Source organism: Colletotrichum scovillei (assembly GCF_011075155.1).
Source record: "Colletotrichum scovillei strain TJNH1 chromosome Unknown Contig00007, whole genome shotgun sequence".
Classification (NCBI taxonomy): Eukaryota; Fungi; Ascomycota; class Sordariomycetes; order Glomerellales; family Glomerellaceae; genus Colletotrichum; species Colletotrichum scovillei.
Genome location: NW_023336265.1, coordinates 300,785 through 322,146, shown reverse-complemented (window position 1 = coordinate 322,146; position 21,362 = coordinate 300,785). Strand labels below are relative to the sequence as shown.

Below are 21,362 nucleotides of genomic sequence, written 5' to 3'. Positions count from 1 at the left end.
ACTTCCGCCTGTCACTGCATGCGTCTCATCATACAGTGGGCTCGTCACTCACAGGTCCAGGTGTGTCAGTCGCCGTGGGAATAATATGATGCTTGATTAATAAGTCGATGCTTGAATGGTATCCCCCAATGTGCCGTAGTGATGCTCAAGGTCCAACGACCCAAATGCTAAACTCCCTTAACGCCGAAAACGACAGTCTGCCGAGTGACTCAACGCCGTGGCCCGTTGCGGCTTCGCCATCCCATCCTCAAGACCAAAGTCCCTTCATGACCCCAGAATCTTTGAATACGCATCCTCCACCTCACCGGCCAACTCAAGCAACGCCACAATCACAATCTGGTGCGTCAGATTCGGCAGCCGGTCCCTGTGAAGCCCGATCCACTCCAGCGGCGGCGTCGCCTCGCCCATGTCCCTCAACTGAGGCGTCTCGATAATCGGGGGCTCCAGCGCAACGTAGTCGTACTTGGACTGCGGAACGTTGACCTCGGCCGTGATCTTTTGCTGCTGCTGCGACGGTCCCCCGCCCGCCTGCCCGTCGCCTCCTCCCCCCCCTTCCGTGTCGGCGTCCGGTACGCCCGTCACCTTGATCGCCGTGAGCGCCGCCGTGAGCGGGAGCTCTTTGCCCCACGTCTGCTCCAGCGACTTGGCGTGGCTCGCCCACATGCCGCGGATGTAGCTGATGCGCGAGTAGTTCCATCCCACCTCCACCTTGCCCTCGAACGCGCTCTTGAAGATGTAGTCGATGCGGTTGCGGTTCGGCGTCTGCCACGTCTGCATCACGGCGCCGACCTTGGGCACTTTGAGAATGGTTCCGCCGCGCGATCCCGTCGCTCGCTCGACAACGTCTTCCACGGAGATCTCGCTGAGCGTCTTGGGCGCTTCAATGTTCCTGACACCCGCGAGTCCGATGCGCAGCTGTCCGAGGGTGAGTGCCAGGATGCTGTGTACGCGCCGCTGCTCGATGCTGGCTGCGAATCGTGCCTCCGCGCCGAGAGCCTCCATCTTGAACACTTGATGATCGGAAAACGTGCTCGGGAACACGCCCAGGTTCAGTGCCTTGAGTGTGACAACAACGTCTGTATCCAGCGAGATGGGCGCTTTCGACAGCGTGTCTTCGGCTGGAAGCTTTGGCGCGCTTGTGAGATGGGGAGACAAGGCGGCGCTTTGGTATGATCGTCTCCTCATGAATTTCTCAATCTCTTGCAACGACATTTCAAAGTTAGCCCGCCTCTCCTGTATGAGCTTCTGGAAGGCTTGGTAAAGCGAGACAGCTTGTGCTGCTGACGTCGTGGTGCCAAAAATTTGCACTGCGTCTCCGTCAAAGATGGCGACGAGTCTGTCACCGGTGCCTTCGAGGCTGCGCCGGACGTTGTACATGAGGAGCTCTAGAGACGTAATGTCGGCAACGAGGAACGCCTGGTAGTCGAACGCAGCCTTCACCCTAAACTGACTGAATCCGATGGACGCTTGTACCAGAGGCGTCTCGTTGAGCGCCGCCTCTCGCTCTGGCCACTGGATGGATGTCCGCAGCTGGAACTTTTGCAGTGCGATGAAGCCGCTCAACCGGCCTGTGCAGTCGATGCCAATCTTCTCGAAGCCGAGGCACAGGTTTTGCTCCCAATCGGACGTCTTCTTTGACGACACCCAAAACTCCTTGATGGCAAACACCGATTTGCCAATGGCCTGGCCCATGTCTACGCTGACATCAAGAGATGTAATAGAAATGGTTGCCGTCCACGGGAACGCTGCTGTGGCGGCCACCTGCTGATATCTCTGCACCAAGTGGCCTTGTTGTGAGGTTTCCGTGTTAAGTTTGGCGACTGGTGCCGTCGTGGTATTTCGCAGCTCCGTTGGGTACCAAATCTCGCGGAACAACAAAAAGTCTTGCAGCTGCTTGGCGTTGATGGAGACGGTCATCGGGCTGACCTTGAGAATGGCAGACACGCCGCTCGTTCCGCTGACGTGCTTGCTGTTCATCAGCGACAGCACGATCGAGTCGACGTCGAAACTTCCAGTGGACTCTCGGGAGTATACGTGCTGGACGGACGCTTGCAGCTTGGAGAAGGCTCCCGAGATGGAAAAGAAGTTGCCTTGTTCCTGCGAGCGCACCGTGTTGACGGTGAAGTAGATGTCGTCGAAGCAGGTCGTGGCAGCCACACGTGCAATGGGTTGACAGCTTAGCGAAAACTCCTGACGACAAATACGCAGTCCCAGGTTCAGCTTCAGGCGCCCAATGACGGCGTTTGGATCAGCAGTGAGAATGTTATCCTCATTGCCAGTCTTGGGCTTCGCCGCGGCCGCCGGTGTTTGGGCTGCCGCTGACGCTGGCGTGTCCTTGTCTTTGCCCACGACTTCTTTGACGCTGGTTGTCATGTCCATGATGAGGGGCACCACGGACGGGTACAAGATGTTGCTCGAGGCGTCAATCTTGATCTCGCCGTACAAAGAAGGGTCTTCGTTTCCGTTATCGCGATACTCAAACTTCCAGGCTAGACCTGGCGATCTGAGAACAGTGCTGCTTCCCGTGTCATCCGTGCTGAACTGACCATACTTGCCTGCCAATGAAGGCCGTCCGGTTCTGGAGCTCCCGCGTAGTCCGTCCGTTGGCTTCTTTCCTGATACATAGACCACGGCACCCGAAAAGTCAGCGTCCACCAGCAGAGATTCTAGGCGTTTTGTGCCGAGTATGCTTCTCTGCGGTGGCGCCGGTTCCTTGATCTCGTCCACCTTTTCGACCTTGGGCGGTGCGGTTCCGGTAGTCCAGTTTTGAGACGCTCTCTGCACGTTCTGCATGGAAAGACTGATTGAATCTTTGAGGATCGCAGCAGGAATGATGAAGCCCGAGGTTAGGCGCAGATCGAGCGACTTGCCCACAGCCTGGAAGGCTAAGCTGCGGGTGTTTGGGTTGGACACGTAGGCAATGTTGAAGACGACTTCTGGAAGCAGCGCCGAGTGAAGCGATCTGAGGCTCTTGTCCTGGCCGGGAGGGACCATCTGGAGCTGGAAGTTTTCAATGGAGAGCCTGGCTGATTTGGTCTGGCGTGTCCCGAAGCTGACAAGCTGAACGGACAGAATGAGGTCTTCCTTGCTGCCCGCCAACGGTAGCAGCTCATCCGAGGGGTCGCCAACGAGCCAGGAAATCTGCGTGTCGCGCACCTCGAAGCGGTACACAATCGACGACAGGAACGAGTCGATGATGTCTGGTTCCTCTGCCTCTTCCTGGTCATTAATGGCAATGCGAGGCCGAGTCTGTCGAATCTTGCGCAGGTACTCGAGCTCGCGCGACGTATCGAGGTCCTTGATCTTGTCACCCATGTAGCCCAGAGCGGCCACTACCGTTGAGACGGTTTCCGGGGACAGCTCGATCTCTAGGCCGTCGCTTCTAAAGTTGAATGACCTCTCTTCGGTGCCGTCTTCGGTGCACCGCGTATTCATCGAGATGAGAGCGCCGAGAGCGAGGCTGCCACAGGACCTCATGGCGTTGTCCCTGCCCTTCTGCACATCAATGAGGATTTGACGCAGGTTGATGTGCAGTTCTGGTTGAGCCAGAATCGGCCCGTGAGATCCGTGACGGTTGGCCACTTCCAGGTGCACTCTGTCCAGCTTGAATGAGAGACACGCTGTAGGATCCTTTTCAGACACGAGGGGCGTGTTTCCGAACACTTCAATCCCGGCCAAGGTGAGATGGATGGTGTAGATGAGACTCGTGTCGGGTTCGGGCGGCGACGGCTTCTCTTTTGTGATGGCCCTTTCGCCAAAGATTTCGCTAATATGGCCCTGAATCGCCTTTGTACCCTCCTGAAGCTCGTTGACAGCACTGGAGATCTGCGGTCGGTTGAGAGCCGTCAACAGGCTGTAGACAGCAGAGGCATCCAACTGCATGAGCTCGACAGAGCCAAATACCGACACCGAGTGTTCCCCCTGTCCCATGTGACTGACGATGCGACCATTGGTCGGCGGGATACGGAGAAGCGATATGCTGCGCTGACGGTCTCTCACGTCCATGCGGACTTCGTGAGAGTTCTCCTTTACGTCAAAGTCAAAGATGAGTTCCTTTCCAAAGTTGGCAGCCACAGCAGCGCGCGCTACCACACCGGAGATGTTGTAGGTCATTGACTGCAGCAAGGGAACACTGATGCGATACTCGTCTAGGAACATTGCGACGTTGACCCTGAAGGAAGACAGACGCTCGGCAATCTTGACGCTGTTTCTGCGGGGCGGCGCTGGAGATTCTGGCAGCTGTTTCTGGAGCTTATGTATCTGCGTCAACTCGTCCTTGACCAGATAATCGGCGACTTCCACGAGGTAGAGGGGATCTTGCTTCACGGCAAAAGTCAAGGTGCGACTGCTGGCCGTCGATTTGATAGTGTGGCATGATGTCGTGTCCGTCTCCAAGAGCTCGTGGGAAACAATGATGCTTGGGTCCTTGATCTGGAACATGCCCAGCAGCTCCGACCGATGATGGAGGCGGGACGTCACTGCATCGCAGCTGAGAATGAAGTTGATGGATGAGCCAGTCTTTTCGTAGGCATCGACCAGGCAAGACACCTTCATGTTGTGACCGAGAGAGGTGGCGCTGAGGTTGATTGTGTCCACTTCAACGGAGCCTCGCCCGACCGCCAACACAACGTGGAAGGCATTTTGGGTTTTCGGCTTTGAGGTGTTGTCCACTTTGGGCTCACTCTTGGGCTCCTGAGGGGGTTTGTTGGCCCGACTGGATTTGTTGTACAGTCGCAGGACATCCTCGGCCAGCTCGCACAGTTCCCAGTTGAGAATAACAGCAGCTTCGCCACAATAGACATTCAGAACAGTCATGTTCTTTGGCACATCTTCTGCTCCGTCGGTGTTTGGCACTGCCTTCTGCTCCAGCCTCGTCGTCAAGTCAGAAAAGACGACTCTATTCTCCTTTGGCCCTGGGTCGAGAAGCAATTGGACGTCCTTGAGGCGCAGGGCGGCCAGGATCGGCAGATCGGGCGATGCGGGTTTGTCGTCCACCTTGACCGCTCCGAAGACATTCTTGATCAGCGAAGAATCAGCCACGTCGGACAGGTCCCAGCTGCGCCATCGTTGGAAAGCATCAATGACGCGCCGCGCAGCATCTGCCGGTGGTGAGGCTGACGCCGCGAGGCAGCTCAAGTGCAGGTCCTCTTTGAAGGCCGCAGGCAGGTGTGTCCAGACTTGACGCAGTCTCGCAGCCATCTTCCACGAATCAAAGGTGCGCAGATGCTCCTCGGCAGATCGCAAGACTGCTGATGGGCGAGTCAAGAAGGATGGGTCGCCAATGGGATGCCCCTCGGTCATGAGCTTGTAGACGAAGTGTTTGATGCGGTCTTCGTGTCGAGACATTGTCTGGCCCAGCACCTCTCCCAGTTCTGCAGCGACGACTCCGGTCCTGTGGATGAGTGAAGCAAGGTACTCAATCTTTTCTGATGCCGTGCTGCTCTTGATGCTGCCAATGTCTGCGTCAATGTACGTGACGTCTTTTGAGCCCAGTGACACCATGACGCTTTCAATCTGCGCCATGAAGGCTGCTTGGTTCTCTTCAGCCCCTGAAAGCCGTTCTGAGGCTGACACCTCTGCAGATCCGAGCTTCAACAGAACAGAGGTTCTCTTGTTGCTCTCAACGGGCTTCAACGGGTCCTTCCACGCGTCGGTCGAGCGGAGACACAGCGATAATTTTGACACGGTCACATCGTATTGGTCCTGCTCTTCTCCGCCAGGGTTCATGCGGTCGACGGTGGAAGAGTTCAGGAAGCGTATGCTGGCCTTTGGGACCCTGACAAGTACATCGGTGATTTCGCCGGCAACCTTCCTCTTCTTTTGGAGATCAAAGATGTCCGTCATTGATGATATTTGTAGTGCGTCCAGAATATCATCTGGATCGCTCGGCTGTAGCGCCGCGAGCAGCAGCGACACATTCTTGACAGCTGAGGGGTTCAAGAATGCAGTGACGCCTGACGGAATTTCCACTATGATGCTGTTATGAGCACGATCCTCGGTCAGAGACTCGGGGTCAATGTCATCGAGACCAAATTCAGAGAATCCAAAGGCGGACGCTTCTTCGTCTTCCTCGATGCTTTGCATGGCAGCCTCTGACGTATCAGGCCGAACGCTCTCGAGGGGAAACGGCGGGGTGTAAAATTGGCTCGAGAAGGCCACCGACGAGTGGTGGCTTGCATCTCTCACGTCTCCAATGGCGCTGTAGAATGCCGAGTGTCGGCCGGTCGACGTAGAAACGTCTCGCTGGTGCTGCCCACCCCTTTTTGCTTCAGAGCCGTCCGGGTGCAGCATGTCTGACTGCCTAGACTTTGCTCGCGATCTCACAGAGCTTCTGGGCCTCACCACACTGCTAGTGCTGGAGGCTGTGGACGTGGACAGAAATGAGCTCTTGTGACGGAGGGGACGAGATCGAATAAAGGCCGAACGACTATCAAAAGACCGCTGGTCTCCCTCGACGCCGTCCAGCATCGTCGGGTGCGGGACCGGCGGGAAGCCCTGGGCGGGGGGATCGAGCTGGTCGGGGAGCGTTTCCTCCAAGATGCCCGGTAGAAGCAGAAATTCAGTTCGCCCAGCTCGTTGGTCCTCGCGACGGATGAGCTCCTGCTGCAGCTTGCGCTCTTCGGAGAAGTGAAACTTTCTTCCAATAATGGCCACGCGGATACTGGCTTGGAAGAAGGCGTCTGTTTCGACGCCGTGCTGAGACTTCCATTTGTGTCTCATTGCCGATTCCGAATTCACGCACGAGACCTGAAGATCCGGGAGTCGGATGTCGGCTCGCCTAGAGTAGTGCGTACGGGCCCAGTCGTTGAACTTGATGTCGAGGGTACCGGTCGAGAACAAGAATGCTGCTTCGTCAACGTGGCACCAGACGCGGACCGCCTCAACAGCCACCCTCAGGAAAGTGACGTCGTACACAATGACGGAAGAGAGCGGTATCAAGGCGTTCTCGTCATCGTCGAATTCGAATGCGAATCCTTTACCCACGCCCATGAGTGCCGTCAAGAAGTCGGCAGAGCACTCTCCCGATACGGTGCCGACAGAAATGTCCCAATTACACATGTAGGTTGGCTCGCTCGGGGGAAGCCCGAATAGACGGTGGCCGTAGATGGTGAGACCGTCAATGAACAGCTGGGTACTGGACACTGCGCTGATGGGTGTTTCTGAGCCTGACTCTGCATTTCCGAGAGACAGGTTCAGGGGGTTGAGGTTGACCTGCAGGTCCATGTAGTAGTTTGTGAAGCGGAGGTCCAAGGAAAGGCCGGCAGTCTCGACCTGAACATTGCGCTGGCTGGAATACAGGTTGGCAGGCAACAGCAGGCGCAGATCGTCAATCTTTACGCTCATGATTACGTCCAAGTCGTTGGACTTTTTCGGAGGTGGGCGATTTGCGAGCTCTGCATCCGGGTTGCTTTCCTTGAGCCGCAAGAGATCTTGGTACTCTTCGAGCGTCTTGAAGTGGATGTAGTCGCCAAGGTAATTGTCCTTGAGAACCAAGACATATCGTATGATGAATCCGTAAATTGTTGCCGTGGGAGACTGGAGACTAAGGTTGATTTCTAGGGTATCAATGTTGGCCGGCGATGTGGTGGCGTTGTAGTGGTATTTTCCGTCAACCTCAAAGTTTTCGCCATGACCGATCTCTTTTGATGTGAGGAACGTGCCCTGCGTATTCCACGGAGGCACATGTAGCCATAGCGAGAAGGTCTCGGCACTCAGAACAAAAGGTACGGTGTTCATGCTAGGCCGGAACTTGTCAATGGGGATGCACGAGTTTACAATGAGGGAGGGGCTCTTGGCTATGACGTAGGCGTTGTCCTCCAGATCGGTGGGGTTGTTAATGATGTTGCCGTCGTTGGCGTTTAGGTAAAGCATTGCGTCGCGGAGCTCGAGATTGAGGTAATATCTAAAGGGCGTGAAGACAAGATACTCGGCCGGTGGCCCGGATGCCCAGTCGTCGACCAGGTCAATGATGAGGAAGACGTGGTCCCTTAATATAAAGAGTTCCATTTGTTCTGTGACGATGTTAAAGTACCACGTCCTGAGGGTATTCCACTTGAGAGGAGTAGACAAATCGCAGGATATACGCTGAGGCCCTGAACGCCAGAGAAGCTCGTGGTTCACGCTGGTCGCGAGCTCGGTACTGGGCAGGTCGACGTCGAGCTTCATCTGGTACCCCGTTTGACTGGCAAGCATGTCCATGGTGAAGGATATTGTGGAATTGCCAGGCACGATGAAGTCGAGCCAGCCTCCGGGACGGGTGGGTGCCGCGTCTGTCTTTGTGTTCTTCTTGGCACGGTTTCTCTGCTTGCGCTTCATCGGCTGAGGCGGAGCTTTCATGGGCGGCTCTTTGCCCTTCCATTTCCAATTCTTCGAGTCCTCTCGAATAGGGATATGCAGCGTCACCTCATCTAGCAGTTCGACAAACAGTTTGAACTGCGTGGGAACGCGGTAGGCGCCCTCTTCCAAAGGCGTCGCGGGAACGGCGTCTTTTGACAAGCTGGGAACGAAGACACGCTGAAGATCCGCTCGGTGTCGGTCTGCCCAAGGCCCGTAGTTGACCACACCGCCGTTGATGGCAAGGCTCATGCCCCATCCGGGAGCCTCGTCGCCGTTGATGTACGTTGCAGCATTATCCTTTGAACGTCTGCTCGCCGCCTCGGCCGTCACCTTGCCTACAACATCCCAGTAAATGGTCAGCGTCGCTTCGGGGCTATCTACCACGGTGGACTCGGCAGCGTACTCGACGCCTGCCCACCGCAACCTCGAATCCTGCTCGTCTTCGTCCAAGTAGCGGGCTAGACCTTGCCACTGGTTGGAGCCGGGTATTTGGGACACCGCGGTGGTCAGCGGACTGCGCGAGCCCAGAGAAAAGGATTCGACGGATTTCCGCCAGTACGGCACCAGGTTGCGCAGTGTCCCCAGCGTGCGGCGTCTCTGCCGCCGGAAGAACGAAGTCTTGTACGTAGGACTAGGCTCCTGGGCTGCCTGTTTTTCGCGGCTGGCCCTCGTCGCCTGGTCCTCCTTGAAGTCGTCGTTCTCCCGCATCTCTACGATTGGGTGCTGGAACTTGATCTTGAAGTTCTGCCTATACGGGTCCGGAGTGGACGTCTTTGAGGCATCGATTTCACCAGAGAGCCCATCGGCCTTGACAATCAGAATGGCCTTGGTGTTGTCGTTTCCCATGACTACAGCTGCCTTTTGGCACGTCACAAAGATGGGGAAGAGCTGCAGGAGGAATGGCAAATCCGAGTCCGCCTGGACATCGTCGCTGCTGCCAGCCGGGCCATCGGAGGGGGTACTAGTCTGACTAGCCGAAGATCCACGGCGTCCAAAGGTGTTGCCAATTCTCGAGAGCAGAGCTGCGCCGGATGTCTCCTTTTCGTGTTCCGTGGAATCTGGCGACGGCTCGGGCTTTTCAGCCGTCCTCTGTCCTCGGTTTCTCAGCGAAGCGTTTTCGTCTTTGGACTCGAAAGCGGTCGACACGTTCTCGGCAGTCGCTGTGGGCTCCTTGAGGCCGGCCAGCACGCTGTCATAGGCAGGGCTCCGGTTGTAGATAAACCATTCCAAGCCAACCAGGGACATTGTGACTCGGCAGGGCAGATTCGAGTGTCGTCCGTTTGTCCCGGCAGAAGCCTGCTCAGCTTGCTGTTGTGCCGAAGCTTTTATGTCCACCTCGCGCACTCGCCGTAGCCAATATCGCCATGTAACATAGCCATGCTGAATCAGGAACGTCTCGTTGTTGCCGTGATATCGTAGACCGGTGAAGAATATACGTCCACCAAGAAGCGAGACCTGGAGGGCCTGTATGTCTATGTAGAGTCGGTAGCGATGCCATGTGTAGGTTCGTATGCCCCACGAGAGGAGCGATCCGAAAGCTCTGTTGAAGTAGAGGAGGAAGAAGACGGCGAGAGCACCGCATATGATCAAGTATACGAGAAACTCCCATCGAAAGGCCGGGGTCTCGGTCGGCGTGGGGTTCGGCTCCCCTTCTTGCGGCATCCTGACGGCGGCGAGTCAACGATGCCTCAGCTAGCATCAACGTCGGAGCTGTCCTTGTCCACCCACTGCCATGTCGCGGTTTCGCTGTCGTCGCTCGCTTGGTGTTGTGATGGTAGGTTCGTAGGGTGACGGTTGCTTGTAGACGCGGTAGATGTTGTTAGGGGTAACGGGAGTATCGTTTGTACAGAGTAGAACCGGATAGTCGGACGAGTGAGGAGTCGGTGAGACAGCGCAACATTAAAGCATGCGCAATGTGTGCGATGCGGTTGAGGTTGAATTGGTGTGGGATCACAGGCCAGTAACTTTCTAGCAGCCCAGTCGCATTTCCAAGTCGCGCCGAGCGTTCCCAACGACGGGGCCCGGGTGTCTCGCGCTAATGACAACCCGCGCGCCCCAGGAGGTGGCCCACTGACGGAAGCTGTGGTCGTAGCTTCCGCACCCCCCAGCAGCCCAGCAGTGGAGGTCAATCCCGGTATGGGCGGTGGGCACATGGGCGGGTCAGTGGAAGGTCACTGTGAGGTGGTGCTCGCTGCTACCCCACACGCTCAAGCACGCTGTGAAACCAAAGCTTCAGGGGAGCTGCCGGTATGGGACCTCCCTAACAATTAATGCGAGGTCATTGGCCACACGCGAATGATGCGCAGCTGTCACTTCCGTCCACTACGTACCGCAAAACCTAGGTACAGTACCAGAGTACGTGCCTACGTACCTAAGATAGGGACGTACCCAGGCTAAAGTACGGCGTCTGCAGCTTGACCTTTCCACCTTGGGCCTTGAGCCGCGCATACGTACCGAATTACGCACCTGTCACGAGCTGCTCGTTACAACCTAAACCTCGCAACACGGCCATCGTCATCTTCTCTTTCTTTCTCTCTCCAAGTCTCTTTGACAAACATCTTCTTCGCCTCCCCGCCTTGCGACGTCCATACTCGAGCTTGAAGCTTGCTGTTCCGCCCTCTGCCTCTCCTGACCTCCGTCCTCCGACAGCCATGAGGTAGACGACATTCCTCAAACACAACAAACACCACCCTTCGCCATGTCCCGCCTCGAGGTCAACATGGCGGGCGGCACAGGCGAGAAGCTGACCACGGCCACCATCATCGTCGCAGGTGTCGCCGCCCTGATAGCCACCTTCCTATCAGCCATGTAAGTCCTTGTCGTGCTGCCCTGGCTCGCGTAACTAAGGCTAACCATCCTCTCGCAGATCCATCTTCCTCCAGTCGTACGCTACCTATCCCGCCCGCGCTTCCCCTCCAACGAAAGCTGACGCCATGCAGGAAAAACTACCGCAAACCACTCCTTCAGCGATATGTCGTCCGAATCTTGCTCATGTACGTTGGCTGTCCCTCGAAAACACGATAAGCACCAGAGTCTAACCTACCAAGGGTCCCCATATACTCGATATCGTCTTGGACAAGCATGGTCTCTATCAAGGCTTCGTCTTTCCTCGACCCCGTCCGAGACATTTACGAGGTGAATATAGCTTGGTGGCACTTTATGTCCCACAAGTGCTAACAAAGCCAGGCGTTCACCATCTACACCTTCTTCCAGCTCCTTATCAACTATCTCAGCGGAGAACGCGCTCTGATCATCATGACCCACGGCCGGGAGCCAGTCTCTCACCTATGGCCTATGCATCATGTGCTGCCCCGCGTCGACATTTCCGATCCTCATACGTTCCTCGCCATCAAGCGCGGCATTCTGCAGTACGCGTGGTTGAAGCCCATCCTGGCTTTAGCCACCGTCATCATGAAGGCGACAGATACCTACCAGGAGGGCTACATTGGCGTGGAGTCGGGCTACCTTTGGAGCGGCATCATCTACAACCTCAGCGTCACCATCAGTCTGTACTCACTCGGCCTGTTCTGGGTCTGCATGCATGATGATCTGCTGCCCTTCCGTCCGGTACCCAAGTTCTTGTGCGTCAAGCTCATCATCTTTGCCTCGTACTGGCAGGGGTTCTTCCTGTCTATCCTCGTCTGGCTCGGAGCCATCCCGGACAATGTCGAGGGGTACAGCCCCGACAACTTGGCCGCCGCCATCCAGGACGCCCTGATTTGTATCGAGATGCCGGCGTTCGCCATTGCTCATTGGTACGCCTTTTCGTGGCACGATTTCGCGGATAATAGGGTTTCCTCGGCACGGATGCCCGTCAAGTTTGCGTTGCGCGATGCGTTTGGTGTCAAGGATCTCATTGAAGACTCAAAGGAAACATTCAAGGGCGACAAGTATGGCTACCGCTTCTTCGACTCGGGCGACAAGATCATGGCGCACGAAGAGTCTCGCGCCAGGTTGGGAAGACTCGACGAGGGCATGCGGTACACAAGAGGTGGCAAGGCAAAGTACTGGATCCCGACACCTGGCCAGGTTGATCGCCAGACGAATCGCAACTTGAACGAGCGCGACCCCTTGCTCCAAGGAACTGCAGGTGGCCCGAGTGAAGAGTACAACTCTGCCAACGGCACCTTCAATGAAGGCCTCACCGGCGAGCCCGAGATTGACAACGACGATGAGCGTCTCTACGGCAAGGCGCGCGAGTTGGAGTTTGGCGATTGGAATGTGAGTGCCGAATGTCATGATGACGATCAATGTTGCTAATGAAGTGCAGTACCCCGTCATCACTGCAAATGTGCCCCTGAGCCAACGGTACATGTCCTCTCAGGGAAGCCTAGGATTTGCGTCTGAGCCACGGTCGACGGTTGAGCATCTGCGTGTGTCTCCTCGGCCTAGCGAGCCAGCCGTGGTCACGATCAAGAAGAAGAAGAAGCAAAAACAGAAGCAAGTCGCTGCGGCTGAAACATCCCCCGATCGTACCGCTTCTGGGCCGTCATCCAAGCCTCAAAGCCCTTCACCTCAGCCGACTGCAGCCGAGGAACAGGCTGAACCGGAAGCGAGTGCTTCCAAGTCGTACAGCGAGCCGGAAGCGTCTCCTCTTTTGCAAGAAGCAACAGCATCGCCGTGGGCAGAGAGCGAGCAAGAGGATGATTTCAATAAGAACTTTGGCGTCGGGGATGACGAGGAGATCAACAAGAATGTTTGGGGCGGTGGCGAGTCCCGTTGAGAGAGTCTGCCGGAACGAGGTAGCTTTGCATTTTATAAGTTCGATACCCTTACACTCGTGTTCTATGTTTCAGCAATATTGGCATAGCGAGGAGTTTGCGAGGAATACGAGTACATTGTTCATCACAAAGGCTGATATTGGGGTTGCCACGTATCAACACATCTGGGTACAGTGCTGGTGTTTCCCTTTCATGAATATACATTAGATTCTCTTCGTCCCTGGTTTATTCCGCCTCCACCCACTCTCCGTACCTCTATAGGAAACAAATTTGTGTGATACTGTCACCAAGGCCCATGGCGTGGCGGGGAATGTCAGCTCGTTCTGAATGGCCCCGCTCCCATGGGTCACGGGTTCGAGTCCCGTTTCTTGTAAAAATCCAAGCTTCATTCACATGACGGCAGAGGTCGGTATGGGCCTCTTTGGATCTTTCGTAGGCCCCCTATCGGGGGCTGAGCTTTTGCTTTTGCTCCGAATGAATGTCATGATACAGGCAAGCATGTCTGTCTGTATCGCAACCGCAGATCAACTCATCCAACCACCTCTTGGTCGTCCCGCTCCTCCTGCCGCCACCGCCGTTGCCGCTGCTGTCTCAGCGCCGCAACCTCCTCCTTCTGACCACTGACGACGCTCGCCGGGCTCGGCGGCAGCTCTCCCGTGGCCCACTCCACCGGCTCCGGCCCCAGCTCAAATTCCAGCGTCCCGCCCCCGGCAAAGATGTCATCCCACGTCACCCACGTCTTATCCCACGCCTGTCCGTTGACGCGCAGGCTCTGGACGTAGTACACGTCCTCGGACCCGCCCGTCGAAGTAATCTTCAGCTCGCGGCCGCCACCAAGGGCGATAGTCAAATCGGAAAACCAAGGGGACCCGATGAGGAACGTCGTCTGGCCCGTTAGGGGGTAGAGACCAATCATGTTCCAGAGCAGCCAGGACTCCATTGCTCCCGCGTCCGAGTTCCCCGGTAACCCGTCCGGCGTGGGCTTGTAGTACGATTTCGCGACGAAGCGGGCGTGGCGGACGGCGAGGTGCTGCTTGTTGACAAAGTTGAAGAGGTACGGCGTGCCGAAGGAGGGCTCGTTGCCCGGGTTGAAGATTGTGTTGCCGAACGCGGCGTTGCCTGCGTACCCGCCCGGTTCGAACGTCTTTTCGAGGCGCGCGGCGTAGAGCTCGGGTCCGCCGGCGAGGTCGACTAAGTGGGCGACGTCGTGGTGCGCGTTGAAGGTGTATTCCCACGGCGTGGCTTGGTAGTACGCCTCGGCCCAGTAGCAGCCGCCGCAGTCGAGGGGGTTTTGTGCCGGGAGCGGGAACGAGCCGTCTGCGTTGCGGGGGCCGAGGAAACCGTTGAAGCCGTGGGCCGTCATGTTTTCGTTCCAGTGGTTGCGCCAGTTGCGGGAGCGCTGTAGGTAGGTGTCCGCCGTGTCGTTCTGGCCCAGGCCCCGCGCGACTTGGGAGATGGCAAAGTCGTTGACGGCGTACTCTACCGCGCGCGTGACGGCGCGGGCGTAGGTGGGGGAGATGAAACCGAGGTCGAGCCAGTCGGGCAGGGCGCCGCGGCCTTCCTTTGTGGAGGAGGAGGGGTCGCGCGGGTCGTTGTTGGGTGGCGGGGGGGTCTCGCCGTTTGTGAGCATGGCGGCGAGGCCGTCCGTCCAGTCGACGGCGCCGCGGACGCCCTTTACGTAGGCGTCTGCGAGGACGTTGTCTGCGTTGGAGCCGCCTTGGACGGCGCCGTTGAAGAAGGAGGAGCGGGCGTCCGAGGCGTAGCCTGTGAAGCGCCAGATGTCGATCGTGGAGCGGATGAATTCTTCGTGGGCTTGGGGTTGGAGGATTTGGAGGAGGGATGTGGTGCAGCGAAACTTTGTATGTTAGACGTTGGATCACGAGGGAAGAAGCGTAGGGAGAGACATACGGTATCCCAGAAGGTGAAGATGTCATCGTAGTACGGCTCGGACGACCCCCAGAGCGGGTTCTCGCCCGTCTTGTTGGTGGGGAGGAGGTTCATAAAGTACAAGGCCGTGTACAGCTGGTCCAGCTTGGTCGTGTTGGTCTCTGTCGTCGTCACCTTGGAGAGGACTTTTGTCGTCCACGCCTCGCTGGTTGCCGTCCTGACGGTCGAGAGGCTTGTCCCCGCGGGGATCTCGGCGTCGACGTTGCGGCATGCTTGGGCGGTCGAGATAAAGGAGACGCCGACGCGGGAGGTGACGGCCGCGTCCGCGAAGGTGAAGACGGCACCTAGGCGCTGTGTGCGGGATTCGTACGAGGTGGTTTCGTTGCCGTATGCGGAGAGGACGTCTGATGTGAGGTCGGTGCCGAGGAAGGTCTTGAAGGAGAAGGGATGCTGGTCAAAGTAGCCGCAGAAGAAGACTTTCCACTCGGCGGCGCGATTCCAGCCCTGGTCCGAGGTCTCAGTCGTGGCTCAAGAACATGAAGGCGATGGACTTACATTATCGTAGTACCCGTATCCCTCGTAGTGAAACCCATCGCTAGTATCAAACACCTCGATTCCTCCGCCGAGGTAGTTTTGCCCAAGACCTTGCCCTCTGTACGACGGCAGAACGTGTGAGACGTCCACAATGATGTTGTTGCCGCTGCCATTGTTCCCAGGAAAGGTGTACGCATACATCCCAGCCCTCTCCGAAGCGCCCAACTCCACCACGACCCCGGACCCGAGAAACGCCCTGTAATACCCGAGCTCCGTCTCATCCGGCCGGGCCCGGGTATCCGTGCTCTGGTTGACCCGGAGTGGGTTGTCGAGGACGCCGACGACGGGCATCTGGTTGACGACGCCGTACTTGGGCGCCCCGCCGGTGCCGGACTCGTGGAGCATGGAGAAGCCGGTGAAGTTACCGGCGGGGAGGTAGCCCGAGTAGGCGTCGACGCCGTTTTCGAGGTCCGGGCCGAGCTTGACCATGCCCAGCGGGCGGGAGACGCCCGGAAAGGTGTTGCCGCCTCCCACGGAGCCGGTCTGGGTGTGTGTCAGTCCTTGTGGTACTACGGAGGCACTTTGTTTGAGTCTGGGAAACTCACGTCTGTTAGGACATGGCTGGCGAGATCGGCGGACTGCGCTGCTACCACGGCAGATGTGATTTGGAATAGAGCAGCTCGACGCATTTTGATTATGGTCTCTTATGGATGAGTAATCCAATTCATACAAAACTCATACAAGACACGAGATGAAGCAGCGTCTTTATACTGTTGTTATCAACACAGTGAGCAAAGTTGATCCTCTGGACCTACTTCCCGATGACCACTCAATCTGATGATGCAAGATGAAAAGGCAAATGAACGAGGGTGAGGGTGATCTCATCCAAACGAAGGGATTCAACTCTCATGAAGAGGGCACGAAACGGCGTTGCAGGAGCTTCCACGGGGCTAAGATCCCGTTGCTGTAAGGATCGTGAGAGGGAGAGGGGGGTAACGAGGGACATGCAACGTGCCAAAATGAGAGACTATGACTGGACCAGAGCCGTTGATGTGACGGTAGATGGAGGGTGACGTCCCCGTAAAGATGTGAGGTCAAAAGAGAGTGTGTGAGAGAAGACAGATAGATGAGAGCGTGGGCATTAATATTTAAGACACACAAAGGAGATAGGTGACTACGGGCAAACAATCCAAAAGCTTGGATGCGGTTCGGCACGGAAATGCCATGATAGCGGCGCAAAGGTCTTGGTGTTTTGACTGGTTCGTCACAAGGGGGAGCGTGGCATCGTAACCCACATCACGCTCAGCCGTCGCGTAGCTCACCCCCTGGTCTAGCTAGGACTGTACATAGGCGCCCGGCCGAGGGGGGCGGAAAAGACGGATGCGACCCCCAACATGTGGTAAAGTGGTTCTAGTTTCCCTTTGTCCGGGGTATCATGCATAGCAGCGTGGGAAACGTCGCTCTTGTTGGAACTTGAAGTAGGGTTGCGGAAAGTAGACTTTCTGCCCCCAAAGTGTAAGAATAAGATGCTCAAAGCGTGTTGTGACCCAACAGGTTGACAGGCACCTTGTGGAATTGAGTTTGGCTACGAAGATCAGGGGCCCCCAAAATGCCGAGACTCAACTTCATTGGGGAAAAGGAGAACAGCTCCAACAGAGATCATGTCAGCCAGGCGCTAGCGCATGCGGCGGGTTCTTGTTTTCTGAGACGGCGGCCGAGGTCACCCCCGCCGTGTCGTTTGATTCGGCCCCGTGCCCGGAGCGACCCACTCATTCGCGGCCCCCCGAGACACCCCCCGACGGGACTGCCCCTCCCCCCACCTTTTTCAGGAACAACTGAACACGAGCCACTGCCTCTTGACCACCTCGCGTCTGGACGAGATGAATATGTACTGATGCTCTGTTGTCGGGAATCGTATTTTTTGACTATGTTTCCTTGCGTCTCCCTTCGACACTGCGTTTCCAAGTTGCCAGGCTGCCGTTGCTGTACGATGCAGGAGGTGATTCGACGATAGCTGAGGGACTATGAGATGACTTTTCCAATGCACGTGTACATCTGCTAGATCTGAACAGTGCATGGGCTTGCATCCTTTGAACTTCAAGGTGTGCGTCATTCGGATAGCCGAATTTGTTTCTTATCTAATGTGAGTCTCTATCATCGCTCATATCATCTTTTCTGAGATGACAGGTCTAAAGAGCTCTTTCAAAGGTGCCAGTCTCAAAACAAGCTTGGCCATCTTGAACGGTGTGTATGTAGTTTAAGATCAAGCTCAACGCTGCGACAGAACTTGAACTCCAGTCACACACTCATGCCTTCTCTCACAGCTCTTCTTCTTCTTCTTCAACATCTAAAAATGATTGAAATGAATTGTCCATCCTTCGAGTGCCCTGGCAGAGTCTAGCGTATATGAATGAACAAACTTGAAAGAAGCTCTCATGGTTCATATGCACTCCAAGGTACTTGGGTACTTGGGTACATAGCGGTGACAGACTTTGTGGTGGGGTTCTCACGTGACCAGAAAGATCTGCTCGGCCCCACCACGAAATTTATCCGACATGGGAAGCGGTGTGAGAATTTTGTCGCTTCCAACGTCGGTGAGCCGTGGCAGAATCTGTGAATCGCATCGCATCGCGCAGGCCCAGCCCACGTTATCGTTCATTGTTGCCCGCTGGTAAAAGCCTGGCGAGGCATTTCTTGACCAGTGGCGTCTCTGACCTGCTCTGTATCGAACAGTCAATTACCTCGGCATCTCAGATCGCTGGTCCGTTGCCAATTCCTACATATCGACCTCGAGGGCAGAATTTCGTGGGCGGTCACCACCACTCTGCGGTGTACTGAATCTCGAGTATCGAGCTGTAAGAGGTCAACAAATCAAGTTTGCGCCAAAAACGGCAACTCCCTCGGATTATTCAACCTGTAATACGCGCCAAATAATACACCATGGGTCGAAAACCAAACCCCGTGGTGGGGGAGTATTTCACCCGGGGCCCCAAACTTCCTGATTCCAGCAACCGATACCCTCACACCTGCAAGCTGTGTGGTGAAAACTTCCCAAAGGGTCGAGGCGAGGTCCTACACAAGCACATTACGGAAAAGTGCCCGGCCATCACGCCTGAAGAACGCATCAACGCCGCACTCGGTTTCGCCGGACTTCACTCCGGCTCATCAGCCCCGCGATCAATGAATCTCCCACTCAACCAGCTCGACGTCGCCGTCGCCGAGGTTGCCCCCGAAGCACCTGAGAACTGGTCCGCCCTCCGAACTCTCGCAGAAGCATCGCGACAAGTTGGAGAGAACGAGATGGGGGCCCCTTCAGCACTTGGTCGCGACCGATCCGAGTCTGCTGTTCGACAACTCGGAATCGGCTTTGAAGTTCAAGAGCAGTTCACCCTCGAGAATCCGCCCTGCAGTTACGAAAATCGACCTGGTCGTGAGCAGAAGGGTATGTCATGTCTTTCTTGACTTTCATCTTCTTTGTTCACGAGGAAGGAGCGTTGCTTCATCTCACCTCTCACTATTTCGACTCAAACTCAGATCGCGAACTCAGATGAGCTGACTTTCACAGAATCCACCTCAAATGACAGCACCAACCCTCTCAGCTTCCTCACTACTGAAGAAAAGATGGAACACTTGCAGGCTGCCACTCAGCATCCAAACGACCCGCCTCTGGATTCGTCAGATCTCACTGTTGCCGCCGCGGCCACTGCCCGTCTTACTCATTCCCTCATGGATCCTGAATTGCCTTCTGCCGAGCACAGCGAACCGCTTCAAGTCGCCAGCCCTGTGATGGGATCAAATGAGACACTCAAGGCAGACGCCACCGTCCCTATCGAAACCCTTCCGGTACAAGCTATGCCTCAGCAACTCCAGCAGCCTCAGCAACCGGAGCAACAACCTCAACAACCCTGGGGTGAGATGACTTACATGACTACGAACCACATCCCAACAGTAGCAACTCACGTGGCCCCGACGTTGCCTCCTCCCAACAGAGGCGGCACTCGTATGCCAATCGGCAACGGAACGCAGAGCGAGCACAAGCGCAAGGCCTACAACCCGCTCCGGCGTAAGGAGGTTCAGGCTGCTCGTAAGAAGGGCGCTTGCATAAGATGTCGGATTCTCCGCAAGACCTGTGGCACCAATGATCCCTGCGACCAATGCCGAAAGATCCAAGGCCCGCGTCACTGGACCTATCCCTGCGTTCGCACTCGTCTGAACCAAGAGCTTACCCTCTACTCGGCCGCCTTGATAGTAGTCCTGGCGCAGACTAGGGTCAAGCACGCCAGACAGAAATACCAGCTACTCTCTAATGGCACCTCCCTCGTCGTCTCTTTGTGGGAGGATAGCCCGAGTCTGACGCTCGCCGCTCTGCTTACCCCCCGCCCGCAGCCTCCTGTAGCCGAGGGTGAGACGGAAGAGCAAACGGCGAGCCCAGACACAAAGACGGACTTTCGGGTCGTCATGATTGATCAAGACAAGGAGGACCTCCCCGCCCGTATGGAGGAGTTCTTGAAGTTGATTCTGCCGACGCTTATCGAGCGCGAGCCCTCCCACTTCATGCAAGTCGTCTTGGCGGCCGCGCAAAAGTTTCCCGACAACAAGGTGACGGGTAAGAACTTGAAGCTCGCCATTGAGCTCTGGGGTCTCATTGAAATTCTCGACCGAGAGCGAGGCTGGTGCATATCCGAAGAGCGCCAGGGCGTCGTCGTGCCCATTGGCCCCGAGGAGTTTGCCGGCACCGACGACCAGGACATTTACAACCTCATCACCTTCCAGCTGTCCGCCGCCACGGAGCGTAAGGCCAATAACGTTTCGAACAAGCTCATCAGCGAGCTCCAGCGCTGCCTGGAAAACGGCAAGGCCAAGATCAACTTTGACGTGTACCTCTCCATCCTCATCCTCCTCCATTGCCTGGAAAAGACCACCTGGACCTTCAAGGTGTGGGAGATGGACGACTTCCGCCAGCGCTGGCCCCTCGACCGCCCTCCCACCATGTACGTCAACCAGGGCCGGGACATTGCCGACCTCTTGAAGATGCTCCTCACGCTTCGAAAGTCTCACCCCAAGACGTTCCGGACACTTGATGGCCGGCTCAGCGTCGTCGACCTCGGCGAATCGGACTTTGACATCATGGCCGAGTTCTTCCAGGCCCTGAACCTTGAGTGTAAGTTGGTACGGCCTCAGAGAAGATAATGCTCTTGCTAACATCCCCCTCCAGACGACGATGTTGTCCGCAAGCTCGAAACCTGCGCCTTCAGCCCAGAGACCTCACGCTCCCTCGAACTGCACTTTTGCAGCCATGTCCTGCTTCCCCCCAAGGAGGGCGACCATGGACACCACCACGCCGTCACGGCCTCCAGCTCCGGCCACAGCACACCTCCGCCTCCTCACCCTCATGCCCCGCCTCACCCTTCGACCGTCCCCGTGGCTTCAGCCTCCCCAGTTCCCGTCCCCGATACCCCCATGACGGGAGCCTCTCCCACCGCCCCTACTCCTACCGAGTCGCTGCCGACTGATCTGCCCTAGTTTGGGGATTGGTCGTGGCGGTATTATACCGGATCCTAAGCCGGTGCTGCTGCTCATGTTCATACACGCATGCACGCACGCACAATTCACGATGAATGACTGAAACGAAAAAAAAAGATACCTTTTCAAGGAAACCACAAAAAAAGCACCCTTAATGATTGTATGACTACTATCACCACCACAACCACCTCCTCCTCCTTGGAGACATAAAAGCGAACTCCATACAAAGGAACCAAAAAAGGAAACCACAGGACTTGGGTTGGCAGAAAGACTTTTGGCACTTTGGGAACAAGGGACTCATGGAAAAGCAAGAAAAGTTTCCACAGTTGGCTTCTTCTCTTTAGATAGATGGGGCTGTCG

The 21,362-nt window shown here is 56.4% G+C and overlaps 4 protein-coding genes across 4 annotated transcripts; 2 read left to right on the top strand and 2 right to left on the bottom strand.

Annotated features, from left to right (window-relative positions):
• Positions 1–91: 91 nt before the first annotated feature.
• HER10_EVM0008691 (fermentation associated protein) lies at positions 92–10,269 on the bottom strand. The gene has a single exon (XM_035478203.1). It carries the CDS (start codon positions 9,997–9,999, stop codon positions 265–267), a length of 9,735 nt encoding a protein of 3,244 aa, XP_035331680.1. The 5' UTR covers positions 10,000–10,269; the 3' UTR covers positions 92–264.
• Positions 10,270–10,816: 547 nt separating this feature from the next.
• HER10_EVM0011689 (uncharacterized protein) lies at positions 10,817–13,293 on the top strand. The gene is made up of 6 exons (XM_035481113.1): positions 10,817–11,145; positions 11,204–11,221; positions 11,277–11,330; positions 11,385–11,472; positions 11,524–12,558; positions 12,608–13,293. Exons 1-6 carry the CDS (start codon positions 11,036–11,038, stop codon positions 13,058–13,060), a joined length of 1,758 nt encoding a protein of 585 aa, XP_035331872.1. The 5' UTR covers positions 10,817–11,035; the 3' UTR covers positions 13,061–13,293.
• On the bottom strand, positions 13,286–16,348 carry HER10_EVM0007227 (glycosyl hydrolase family 92). The gene is made up of 4 exons (XM_035476789.1): positions 16,085–16,348; positions 15,501–16,022; positions 14,967–15,449; positions 13,286–14,913 (listed from the first exon to the last, which is right to left on the bottom strand). The coding sequence occupies exons 1-4, from the start codon at positions 16,166–16,168 to the stop codon at positions 13,588–13,590; spliced, it is 2,415 nt and encodes an 804-aa protein (XP_035331582.1). The 5' UTR covers positions 16,169–16,348; the 3' UTR covers positions 13,286–13,587.
• Positions 16,349–18,419: 2,071 nt separating this feature from the next.
• On the top strand, positions 18,420–21,002 carry HER10_EVM0010461 (uncharacterized protein; the record flags this gene model as incomplete). Its single annotated transcript, XM_035479920.1, has 3 exons — positions 18,420–18,921; positions 19,045–20,640; positions 20,695–21,002. The coding sequence occupies 3 exons, from the start codon at positions 18,420–18,422 to the stop codon at positions 21,000–21,002; spliced, it is 2,406 nt and encodes an 801-aa protein (XP_035331792.1).
• Positions 21,003–21,362: the final 360 nt, after the last annotated feature.

What these genes read in the sequence shown, in the direction of transcription:
- HER10_EVM0008691 (XM_035478203.1), bottom strand. Translation starts at nt 9,999, where the DNA reads ATGCCGCAAGAAGGGGAGCCGAACCCCACGCCGACCGAGACCCCGGCC.
- HER10_EVM0011689 (XM_035481113.1), top strand. Translation starts at nt 11,036, where the DNA reads ATGTCCCGCCTCGAGGTCAACATGGCGGGCGGCACAGGCGAGAAGCTG. An exon ending in GTCGTCCGAATCTTGCTCAT is followed by an intron (nt 11,331 to 11,384) that starts GTACGTTGGCTG and finishes TAACCTACCAAG; the next exon opens with GGTCCCCATATACTCGATAT. An exon ending in TGGAGTTTGGCGATTGGAAT is followed by an intron (nt 12,559 to 12,607) that starts GTGAGTGCCGAA and finishes AATGAAGTGCAG; the next exon opens with TACCCCGTCATCACTGCAAA.
- HER10_EVM0007227 (XM_035476789.1), bottom strand. Translation starts at nt 16,168, where the DNA reads ATGCGTCGAGCTGCTCTATTCCAAATCACATCTGCCGTGGTAGCAGCG. An exon ending in CCAGCCATGTCCTAACAGAC is followed by an intron (nt 16,023 to 16,084) that starts GTGAGTTTCCCA and finishes ACACACACCCAG; the next exon opens with ACCGGCTCCGTGGGAGGCGG. An exon ending in GATACGGGTACTACGATAAT is followed by an intron (nt 15,450 to 15,500) that starts GTAAGTCCATCG and finishes ACCTCGGACCAG; the next exon opens with GGCTGGAATCGCGCCGCCGA.